The 13332-nt window shown below is 24.7% G+C and overlaps 1 protein-coding gene and 1 non-coding gene across 2 annotated transcripts; both read right to left on the reverse strand.

Moving 5' to 3' along the window:
- Window positions 1-1441: 1441 nt before the first annotated feature.
- Window positions 1442-3382, reverse strand: LOC115034050 (zinc finger protein 319-like). The gene is made up of 3 exons (XM_029489265.1): window positions 2962-3382; window positions 2823-2860; window positions 1442-1869 (listed from the first exon to the last, which is right to left on the reverse strand). The coding sequence occupies exons 1-3, from the start codon at window positions 3089-3091 to the stop codon at window positions 1867-1869; spliced, it is 171 nt and encodes a 56-aa protein (XP_029345125.1). The 5' UTR covers window positions 3092-3382; the 3' UTR covers window positions 1442-1866.
- A 588-nt stretch (window positions 3383-3970) lies between these two features.
- On the reverse strand, window positions 3971-11094 carry LOC107884550. Its single transcript, XR_003839424.1, has 2 exons — window positions 9076-11094; window positions 3971-7253 (listed from the first exon to the last, which is right to left on the reverse strand). It is a non-coding gene; the product is annotated as an uncharacterized LOC107884550 (transcript).
- Between the last annotated feature and the right edge of the window lie 2238 nt (window positions 11095-13332).

Genomic DNA, 13332 nt, shown 5'->3' on the forward strand with positions numbered 1-13332 from the left:
GCTATAAAAAAAAAAAAAATTGTTAAGGCACTATGAAATATTGTGACAATAAGCAATACAAATATTAATTAGCGGGCTTATGTAAATAGCACGGACGTGTATATACGTCTATGATAAAGTGGTAAATAGGGATTTAACCAGGGTGAAAAGCATCCATGTATAATTTAAAAATTACTACATGGATATAACAATCAAACATACGTAAAATCTTACATTGGCCAGCACTTATATAAATAATATGCATAGTATGAAATAGCTATATAATAGCATTCATTTATAGCATAAACTGCTGTATTCTTAAATGCTGTCAATAGTTCAAACAATTGACCAGTGTTATGAAAATCATACCAGATAGACTATATGGTCCATAAGTAATATTACCCAAGTCAAGCTCATATACATACTGATATAGTCATACAAACTGACTGTGAACTATTATATCCAAATGCACTTGCATACCAAGTTCGTAGTTTGTTTTTATATACTCATGCAGGAACTTAAATTTATTTTATACTATAAGTACCCAAACCCACGGTGATATATATTTTTTCCCTCATTCAAGTTGTTTATTTGTTTAAACATTCGCCCAAAAAACTATGACCATTTCATGACTTATAGAACAATAGTAAGTGCTAATTTTTTTTATGTTAATCAGTTCTGTTTTACCTCACTTTTATAATTTTTTAATACAAGGTATTATAGCATATTAATAGAAATATTTAAAACTAATAACTGATTACTCTGTAATTAATCACTAAAATAAAATAATACTGGTTAATCATATTATTTGTACAAAATCAAAATTAAAACCAAAACAATTACCTAATGTCATAAATACCACTATAAAAACTAAGTTTATGGTTTTCTAAACCAAACTAAACAACTACTTCTTCAAAATAACAATAACAATTTAAAAAAAAAATCTTTCCACTTACTTATTTTTTCAAAACTCAATTTGATTTTAAATCAAACAAATCAAAACATTAGCTCCATAAAAAAGTATCAACTAGATATAATTTCTTATAAATAGATAGGTCTTTAAACATTGAAAAATATAATACACTAATTATCCTCGTTGTTTGCTTACAAAAACTGGTTTCCAAAAGTGAATTTTGAATTAAAAATATACTTTTCCCGACTAAATAAAAATGTTAACTAACTAAAACACCGAATTATGTATTGATATGGTCTATAGTAATGCTGTATAAGCACATGACATACTTTTACTTTTTTTTACCTCAGAGATTGTTGTTACATTTTTAGAGATGTTCTACTGTAGATTTATACCAATATGACCAATAAAAAAATTACAATGTTGTTATTTATTTTTTAATAAATTATACATACCATATTTAAATATAATGTATACATTTCTTACACACAAAAAGAAGGCATAAAAATAAAAAATAAAAATAAAAACTACAATAATAAAATTACTAATACTATAATATGTATGTTATTTTTAAAAGGTTATCTACAGAATATGACTTAAATATTGTTATATCAAGTCATTTAATTATGTCTATACACCATAACTGTTATATACATTGTATACAACATTTTTGAAGAAGGAGTTTTTTGCTCCGCAAATAAATAAAAAATTATTTTTTTTTAAATTTGATATGTACTAGTGATTAATGATTTTATGTATGGCTGCTAAATGATATTGCATACTTTTTTTGTTAGTAAATCTTTTTAAACAGACCATACATTGGAACTGAGGGGGTTTCCCGCATTCATACAATAAATGCCGTTTTAATGAGTGTTTTCTACGTAATCCTTTGTAAGACCGACCGCAATTATTAGGACATTCAACAGGGTCGACGACAGCTAAAGCATTTAATTGGTTATTGAAATTATCTTCTTTTACTGAAAAAAAAAATTATATTAGAATTAAATCATATTGAATACTGACATAAAATAAAGCTATTAAAAAAAATACATTCTTAAAGATGAAGCAATATATTAATGAATGGAACTTTGGCTACAAAAACATTTAAAAATAATTATTATTTATATGGATCACTTTGAAGTGAGAACAATTACAAAATTCTTAAATAATTTATGTGTATAAAAAAAACCAGAGTAGGCACACTTAATCACACAAAATAATAATAACATAATAATATATATCTAACCTGTAGGTAAAAATAATTATAATACCTATTAATTTTATTTCATGATTAGAATATGAGATTTAACATTCAATATAAATTATATTTTTCAAATAGGTTTTTATTATAAAATATATATTAATATGTTTTATTTTATTCCAATTATCACATAAATTTAGTAAAAATCATCACATTTTATAGCTTATTATTATATATATATTTTTTTAAAGAAATCAATATTAAATAAAAAATAAATACATATTAGTACAAATAAAATTCCAAATTATCCTTATCCTTATCATAAAAAAAGTTAATTATTTAGAATATACCAATCATTATGTTTTATTTGTCGCTATCCAAACATTATATCTGATAATAAATGTTAAGTTAATACACATTTTTAATTTAATTTTTTCAATTAATTCTATAATATAGGTACTTGTAACTTAAGTACTTTAACTAATATTGTTAAGAAGTAGGATTATTGGTCGGGCGGCTTATATTACGCCGTCCAGTCCTGTATACTTGTACCATCCCCCCCCCCCCCCCCAATCACCTATTGTATACATTTTATTATAGATTGTATATTGTATATATTATATATTCTTGTTGGTTTTAATAAAAAAAAAAAAAAAAACTAAAAAAAAAATAATATTTATATAATTGTTGTTAAGTACTGAAGATAAAACTTAGTTATGAAATACTTACTTCATAGAGAAAAGTTAATGTTATGATTTCATGAATTACTGTAATAATATAATAATAGATTTAGTAAGATTAGGTACTTTGGAAATATTTTGATAAGAAAAATGTTATACTATAACTCCATGAATTAATGCTAGATGACCTTTTAAATGATGTGAGTGCTTGAACGATTTATTGCAATAATTACATACAAATAATCCTGAAATACCACATTCATATTTGATATGCCTAACTAAATGAGATTTATTCTTGTATTTGCGACTGCAATTCATACATGCCCATCTTTTAATCAGTCTGCATTCACCTGTAATATAACATAGTTAATATGAATTTAGGTAGTGAAAGAGTTATAATGCAATTAATAATTAACTGTTTGGAATGCAAAGAAGCCACACAAAATAAATTTCAGAAAGCAATTATAAATTTTTTTTTTCAGTTTAATCATTGAAAATAGTATAATTGTCCCAATTTATGGATAATTGTATAGGCAACAAACAGTAATAATCTTCCTAAAAATAATACAAGAATTAAATTAAAAACCAAAATAACTCTATTATTATCAATCACTAGATGAGTATTAATTTTTACTAAAAAGCAAGGTACAAAGTTATCTTAATAAATAATCATTTAATAATATTATTCAAAACATAATTGTTTAATTTCCATATTATGATGCTTATTCTGTCATTTAAAATTTAAATAATCTATGTCTCAATATTTACAATTAAAATTATGAACAAAAATATATTAAGCAGTAACAAAATTTATTAATAAAACAATGTTTAAACTCTGATAGTTTTTTTTTTGTATTATAAAATAAAAACTGTATTACAGATATATTTTAATTTGGTAACTTTAACGATATTAAATTAACAAGCAATGGAATACAAAAATTACTTTTCCATTAAGATAATTTATTAATAATAACATAATGGTATAGTATACATTATTTTTTACAGTACAGCTAGTGAAACCTCTCTTAAAAAACACCTTTAAATATTGAATACCTTCAAATATTATATTGTTTGAAGGTAGACACAACTACCAACTTTCTACAAACTAAATCCTCTGAATAGCGTTCAAAATTTCAGCGCCAAAAATGTTTGGTATTTAGAGGTTTCACGGTATATACTATATAATATATATATAACTATTTTTTCACATTATATAAAACATCTGTACCTACATGTTACAAATAAAATAATTGTTTGTAAAAATTCAAGCTAAAGGCTAGGTTTATTCGGATTTACGAGATCGCCGATTTCCTAAATCTTTATGTATTATTTTATGAACAACTACTACATGTTTTTTTAAAGCACTGTTATGCGCAAAACTCCTTGAGCAATATGGACATTTGAATTGTCTTGGTACTCCACACTCATACTTTATATGTCGCCAACAGTGATCTTTTCTTTTATAACTTCGGCCACATCCTCGTGGGCAATAGAACCGATCGAAAGTTGGCATTAATATTAAACCTAATAAATAACAAAAAATATATTACACTTAATTAAAAAAAAAAAAAAATAGAAATAATAATTAATTTTTACAAATCAGTAAGTAAAATAAATAATAAGCTTAAATAAACCACAATTTTTAACATGAATTAAGCGTAGGTAACGTATTATGTTATCATTATTTACAATACAAACAGTTTGAAACCTCACCAAATTGTGGGAGAAAGGTACAAAGTTAGAGTAAATATGTGGAATGTAGTAACATTAACAGGTAGAAGGAGGGATTAGATGGAGTATAAAAGAGAGTATGGGAATATTTGTGTTGGGCAACTAAGTGGAAAGGAGAGAGAGCAAAGTAAATTGAGAAGAGTGTATAAGATAATATACTCAGGTAAGACTACTATGTGAAATGGGGTGAATGTGATAGTAGATGAGGATATGAAAAGAAACACAAAGGGATCGTGAGGAAGTCAGTAACTGAAGCAGAGCTTAAAACCGATAACCGATTTATAACAAAAACCGGTAAAAAACCGATAATTTGAGAACGAATAACAGTAATAGCTTTTATTTTAGTAAGGTGGAAGTGCTTATTGGTTACTGGTAACCCCTGAACTGAAGAAAGTTCTATAGTTTTAAAGAGGAATCCTAAACAACATTTGGGTGATATAGGCAAGGAAAATGCCATAGGATGGAAGAAAAATATTTTGGTACCCATATTTTTACAAGAGAGATGTACACAAGTGTGGAAATTATTAAGGCATAAATTGTATGAGTCATAGTATAATGATTTGGAAAAAAGTTATTAATAAAAGAATAAGGAGTGAGACATCAATTTTAAGGCATGAATTTGGGTTTATACCGGAAAGATCGATGATGAAACCAATTTTCTGTATGAGATGGTTTGTAAATAAGTACAGTGAGAAGAGAAGGCATTTTTATATGGTGTTAAAATAGCAGTTTTGATTAAATGAGTGGTCTGAAAACAGAACTCCTATATAGTTAGGATCAAAGCATGAATAAAAAAGAAAAAGAAGATTGTTTATAATACCTACATACACACAAACTATGGCAAAAATTGTTCTTAACATTCTTCATTTTGTAACCAAAATTTCATACTAAATAAATACCTTTAAATAATATAATATTTAAAATATATTAAGAGGACACCATACCCACATATGTTATCTCCGTCTTACTAACGTGACAATGTACGTCCAGCAGTTCCAATTTTGTGTTGACCTATTATCAAACTCAAATGTAAAAACATTATCTATGTTATTTATCTCTCATTGGTTTTTTACCATGTTTTAATTTTAAGTGAATTATGAGCATTTTAAAATATTAATAATATTATAGATATTCAAATCTCACTGAAAAATTAAAATATCGTAAATGTTCTAACATTTCATTTTGATAATGGGTCAATTCACTCTAATATTTAAGCGAACAACACAAAATTGAAGCTTGTGAACATACACTTTGCTATATAATGTGGTAGTAAGACGGAGACAACACATGCAAGTACGGTGTCCTCTTAAGGAGTTGAAAACATCATGCCAAATTTTCAATAAGCACCTGTTTGAAAACACTGATTTTAGAATTTTTTTTTTTGTATGCCTGATGACAAGGGAGGTTTTTGGTAGAAAATTGGATTTAGTTTGTATTTTGGTAGGCCAAGAATAGACATTTTTCAGTACTTTTTAAAATAATCGGGAAAAACTAAAACCAAATTAGAACATTTAATAACAACATTTTAATATCATTGTTAAAACAATAATTGTTTTAGATTATATACAAAATTTATCATTGATTTCAAATTTAACACATCCATTAATACCTACTTAATTACAAGGTACACTCAAAATCTTCTGTACAGCGGAGCTGTTACCTACTTCACAACTTGTATTGTGTTTTTGTTAAATTACACGTTATAAGTATATGTATAACCAATTTTATTTTAAATTACATCAATACTAAAAAAGTAAAACTCGTTGAAGACGCTTTCCTGCATAAGATGCTGTTTTTGCCAGTTATAAAAAATCTCCTATACTAGTTAATGTAAAAACCACCTATTAAGACTCTTGGTTTTTCTAGTCTAATTGGAGATAATACTCTTTTGATTAGCAGATGACGATAAATTACTCTAGTAATTGAAACTACCTTTCTGAAGCACATACTTAGATTGTTATACAAACAAAATATATAAACTCTTTATTTCTAAGTACAACAAAAAAAGTGACAAAAGTATGTTGTATTTTTTGATATTATTTGATATTTTTAAAACATCATAATACTAATTAATTAACCTGTTTTATTTTAATTAATATACAAAGTCGATATATGAACCACCTAGGTTTATTTTTAAATCCGCGACGCTTTCCCACTTAAGGCGCTCTTAAGAGCGGCTTAACCAAGTTATACTGTTGTTGTTAATAATTTAAATATTGAAAAACTAGACTATGGAAACAATATTATCATTTCTGTCAACATTTTTGTGATATTTTCTTAATTTTAACAGTTTGGCTACAAATAGAAAAGAGGAAAAAAAATTGATTTGGATATGAGTGTATGATAGATACAGACTACATCTGTATTAAATTCTAATGAAGTACTATGATTAAGTAGTTATAATGAAGCACTGACTCATCTAATAGAGGTCTACTAGTGATATTAAAATAATAATATTTTAAAAATATAAAATAAAATAACTCAAGTCATAACCAATTTATTTTTAATTGTATTAAAATAAATATAAAAATATAATAGCTAATGGTTATGAATATTTAATTAGATGCATATCTTCCATGAATAGAGTATATATGGATTTTTAGATTAGATCTATAAGTAAAATCCCTTCCACAATATGAGCACATGAATAGTTTAGGAACACCACACTCAAATGTTAAATGCCTCTTCATATTGTTCTTTCTGCTATAACTTCGACCACAAGATCGTGGACAGTAATATCGCAATTCGTCTGAAAAGTTCAAAGTAGTTGATTGGAATATACAAAAAATTATTTGTATACTAACTAATTAAATTTTTCAAAAAGCATAATAATACATATTTTAAAGAAGCAGAAAAAATAATATTATTTTATCATTTAAAACTATTAATAGAAATAACGTATAAAAATTAAAATTTTTAGTGAAATGCTTAAAATAGTTTAAAGAAAATAGTTCTTTTTTACTGCTAGCATTTTACATTTAATTCCACATCACATTATAAAACTTATAAAAATAAAAGAAACTTGCAAATATTTAAAATTATAAACTTTAACATTTGTACAAATTTCAAATGATGGCCTGAAATTAAAAATACCTAATCTAGTTAGTATAAATATTCTTTTATACCATAAAACATTTAAAATCAATGAGAAACTTGCAAATACTGTCATTTAAATAGTATCAAATTTGTGGAGTACCTACTTTTAATATATATCCCTCCCCCACTCTGCAAAATGTTTGTGTACACTAACCACTGTAGCAGATAATGAGCAATCAGGAATATTATACTTAAATATTAAAACTGAAAAAAAAACCAGTTAAATAATACATTACTGCTTATATACAGTATAGCTATTGTTATTTTAAAAATTTTGAAATTAAGTACTTTGGTATTTTTGAATTCTCAATATTCTTAAAAAATAAACAACATTTTAGTCTTTAATAAAGGTAAATTAAAAATAATTCTATTTTGTTTTATTTCTACAAAATTTTTATTATTTTTTATTATTTTTATTGAAATTTAATGTAATATATTATTTTATAGGTAGATATCGATTTTTATTTTTTTTTTAAGGTTAAGTTATGTTAGGTTTTGTTTTTCCAATTATTAACTAACCAATTATTTATACACAATAAGAACAGAATAAGAATGCATAGGATGGGTGTAAATATAGGGTCCTTGTGTACACAGGCGACCTATTCCACAAAACGTTTTTGGTGGTGTCAGTGCAATAACAACAACAGTTGTGCAAACAATGATCACAGTTGATATTGACATCCAATCACAGAACGTTTGTTCAGAAACGATCCTTATTTCAAACAAAAAATCTACTTTATTGAGAGGCTATCAGCGCACTATTTGTCTTCTCTCTCTGGCTCACACGCAACATAGACAAAATGCATTTATGCAAAATCATTTTTTCTATGTGCTTAAGTAATCTTAGAGTAAAGTCACCCATGACAAAAAAGATAGAGAATAATACTTTTGAGGGAATGACATATCGATGTGTCTAAATATTGTCTCAAAACAAATTAAACATCATTTAAATGTACAACATTTTTTTTATTTATTTTGAAAGTCGAATACAAAGTCAAATAATAATAAAATATAAAATCGATATGTCATTCCCTCAAAAATATTATTCTTTATCTTTTTTGTAATAGGTGTCACCTAATTACTCCAAGATTACTAAAACGCATAGAAAAAATGATTTTTCCTAAATGCTTTTTGTCTATGTTACGCGTGGGCCAGAGAGAGAAAACAAATAGTGCGCTGACATCCTCTTAATGATATGCATAAAATAAAATTACTTTTTTCAGTATGTAACATTCCAATTTCAATTTTGAATTTAGTTATATTTTTCAGCTGTATTTTTTTATTAATTAAAACAATAATACTTGATTCCCTATATACCATGCTTTTCTGTTAAAAATTCACATTAAACATTATATAAAATTGTATTAAAATAAAAGCATTACTAATTAAACACTTAAGGTTTAACCAAGCATTGGGAAAAGGCAATAATCAATAAATAATAGGCAACAGATAAAGTATATTAAGTGAATAGTTACATGTATACGTCATTATCAATTGACGATTCTAATTTACATTTATGTATTAGTTTTAAATGATTTTTAAGTGCATCACGTCGAGCATAAGATTTCATACAAATCTCACACAAAAATGATTTTAAAACACCACATTTTGTCTTCATATGTCTCGTTAGGTTATCTTTTCTTGTATAACTATGACCACATTGGTTTGGACAAACATATCTTCGATATAGTCCTAAAATTAGAAAACAGTGATTAAGTATAAATACAATTTATATATAACATACTATTAAGCATGTATGTTATTTTAATTTGTTTTTAAAATATATTAGAAAACTAATAAAATGTCCAAATATACAAAATATTCAACAGGCACATAAAATGACATATATATGGTACTTTTTAGACTGCTTCTCTCCTCAACCACAACATTAATGATTAATACAATTATATAATGTATTATTTTAATGTGTTTTTTGTAACAATTGGTAGTTGGAACTGTTTAATTTGATTGCTGCCATAGGCAATCACGGGGAAGAGAGGTTAAACTTCTCTAAATTTAATTTAGTTTAATTTAATTTTCATAAGTAATTTTTGTTATAGTTTTAACAATTACAATATAATATATTATTATGTCATTAATAATTATGTATCACAACCAAGGGAAACAAAAAATAATAAATTAAGCTTAAAATAGAAAACCCAATTGAAGGAAAACACATTTTTGTTTCAGATAATATTTATAGAAAAACAAAATTCATACTTGTGAATGTATCACACTCCATACGTTTAGTTTGATTTTCACCTACACGAATAAGAAAGAAAGATTTTTTATCATAAAATAATACTTAATATTAATTTAAGTTCAATGGACCAACCCAATACATTGAAACAGAATCTCCAGAAATATAAATTAATTAGCCTATTAATGTATTTTTATTGGATACTGTAATAAATATATCTACTCAAAGATCATTAAGAATTTATACAAAATAAGTATGCCAACAAATTCAAAATTCAACATCATCAAATCTTTATAACGCTCATGGTGTCAACTTAACAAACAGCAATTCACTTTTACAGACTACAAAAAGTTTAAGAATTAACCATAGTAACTTAACGACAGAGGGAAAACAACTGGTATGTCAAACTTGTGAACCCTATTAACATAAATCTGACTGTAGAGAAACTCAAAAAGCATCCTCGTTACTCAGCATATCTGTCAACCCTGCAAATTCTTGGTCCATACCCAGTGGTATAACTATAAGGTGATATGGGTAGCAGAGCACCGGAGCCCAAAGACTCTAGGCCTCAGTTCTTGTAAATTTAGAATTGTGTTTATATAAATACAATTCAGAATTTAAATAAAATGTTATACCCTCCTGATATACTCTGTATACATAATATTTATATGCAAGGCGTATGATGATTGTATGAAAATAACTTGAGATATGTGAAAAGAAAATAATCAATATTTATTGCACACTGATCACAGTACAAATATTTTATAATAATACATATCACATTAATTTTGTCATAATAAGTAAGGGAGTAAGCAAAAAAACTAATGTTACAAATGAGGATACATTAATTTATATTGTAAGAGACCCTTGCTTGTTATTACAAAAACTATGAAATTCAAGTATTTTTAAGTTTATTTATTGAATAACACTTAAACACTAAAGTATAATTTTTTTAATTGAAAATTATTGAAATTAATCTTTACAGTTATTTAAAAACATTTAGATAAATAACATTTTTAAATAATAGAAATTATTTGAACAAGTTATCACAATAATTATTCATCAGAATGGCAAATAGTTTTCTATCATATCTATTTGAATTCATAGACATTGGTTAGATTAAGAGGTTTTCTTCAATCATTTTAACTTAATTTATCACATTTTAAACTTGACAAAATGTATTCAAATATTGGCGAATTTAAATTACAATAATTTAAAGTTATCTGCATGAACCGTAAGAGGTTCAAAAGTATTATAATATTTAGTTGTGCAATTTCAATAACAACAATTTTAAAATAATACACTTAAAATACTGTACTATTTATTCAAACATAATACATTTTAAATTGTATTATATTTATGTAACATATAAATACATACATAATTTATAATATAGAAATATTAAATATGATATTTGTTATTATTAAAAGCAACGTTAATATTTAAATCATTGTTGAGGCATATGAACATGTAAAGTATAATTTAATGATAATTATATATGTTTTTAATATTTATGTTTATTTAAAAGAAAATTACAAGTATAATATAATCATAAGTATTAGCTTATAATATTACAATTAGTAACAAATTTAGTATACATGAAAATAATAATAATCATAATAGTTATATGTACATAACTAGTATCATATTACTACCGTAAAAAAATATATAACAACTATTATTATATAAATACATATTATTTAGCACATCAAGCAAGTTGTATTTTGTTTGATTCAATATTTTTTTCAGTTTAATCAATTATTATCATTTGAGCATATTATCAAGGCCTCATTGTATAATACATTATGGACACATAGAATATGTTTTTTAAGATTTGACTTGTGATGGGACAATTTACTACAGTATGGACATTTGAATTTAGGATATATACCACATTCATTTTTTAAATGTACTATTAAATTAGTTTTCCATTTATAGCTTCTACCGCAACATCTTGGACATACAAATCTATTTTCTGGTCCAGTTGTTGAAAATCCTAGTAAAATTGAATAAACTATTAAAATAAATATAAATAAAGTATTAATTAGGAACCATTAATAATATGGTTAATTGTTTAGTAAAAATTTAAAAATGTAGTTTGAGTAAGTTCATATTTTTATAATATTGAAAATATTTTAAACATGTTTGTTATATACCAATTACATATATTTTTTTTAATCTTTAACTTTAAAGACATGGTCATAAGTATATACAAATTCCATTTGTACAATATTAAAATATATATTATGAATAATATTATTATATATTTGGTCTATATAACTTTAAAAAATACATACATTATAAAATAAATGAAAAATTTGCCAACATTTTGAAAAAAAAAAGAAAGCTAATACTTGACTAATTTTTTTATTCTATTGCTGTTTAGAATTTTTTTAACACTTTTACTACTGAAATAGTGAAATTTATGTTAATTAGTATTTTTTTTTTTTTAATACTGTTTTTTAACCATAGTTGTTTGTATGAAATACTTTTGCATAACAAGTCTTAGTTTAACTATTTTTATTGGAAAATAATCAATTACCAAGATATTATTTGCAATAACTTATACACGTACACAATCAATTTTTAAAATAAAATAAAATATTTATTTGTAGGTTTTCATACTAAATCATTATAATTAATTATTTGAAAACATTGTCTTCCAATAACATTTTATGGACACATAGAACATGTGTTTTTAGATTGAATTTCCGATTTGACTGTTTGCTGCAATATGGGCATTTAAATTGAGGATGAACACCACATTCAAATCTCAAATGATAAGTCATGTGTCCTTTGTTTTTATAATGACGTCCACATCCATTGGGACACAGATGACGACTGTTTTTAAAGTTAAGTGTTTTATCTGAAAATTCCAATTGTTCTATAACAAAATTAAAAAAAAAAAAATATTTTTTAACAAATCAACTTTTTTGAGTTTTTTATGACTGATTACATTATAATTTGATACCAACCACATATTTTATTTTATTTGAACACATATTTTATAGATATAATCATTAACTCCATCAAAAATTAAATTGATATTATGAATAATTTTCATAGTTGAATAAATATAACATTATATAGTACCTATATAAGTTTTAAGTGTTGGAAATATGAAAAAAATATTTTGGAGTTACTTTCACTATTTTACAATGATTTTAAATATTTTTAGTCAAGTAAGGTATGTTGAATATCTATATCAAATGACAAAATTATTAGGGGGGTTAGAATATAGTAATGTACTGTAGTAGAGGTGGTACACAAGATAATTGTATTATGGGGGTGATAAAAAAGAAAATATACATTTTTATTTAACATTAAGGGGGCTGCAGCAGATGAAAAAAAGGTGACTTTTAGACCAATAAGCTAGACAAAACAGAAAAAATTTGGTTTGACAGATTTTAATTTTTAAAACGGATTATGATTGATCAACAAGTTTACTAGGGAATAATCAAGGTGATTTAAAGAATAAAAATATCGAAAAAATATGAGGTTTTTGTATTTATATTATTCATTATGACACTAA

This window comes from Acyrthosiphon pisum, chromosome A2 (assembly GCF_005508785.2).
Source record: "Acyrthosiphon pisum isolate AL4f chromosome A2, pea_aphid_22Mar2018_4r6ur, whole genome shotgun sequence".
Lineage (NCBI taxonomy): Eukaryota > Metazoa > Arthropoda > Insecta > Hemiptera > Aphididae > Acyrthosiphon > Acyrthosiphon pisum.

Excerpts from the sequence above, each read along its gene's own strand:
- LOC115034050 (XM_029489265.1), bottom strand. The coding sequence starts at position 3,091 with ATGAATTGCAGTCGCAAATACAAGAATAAATCTCATTTAGTTAGGCAT. Across the intron at positions 2,861-2,961 it reads GCACTCACATCATTTAAAAG|TAATTCATGAAATCATAACA; the intron begins GTCATCTAGCAT and ends ATATTATTACAG.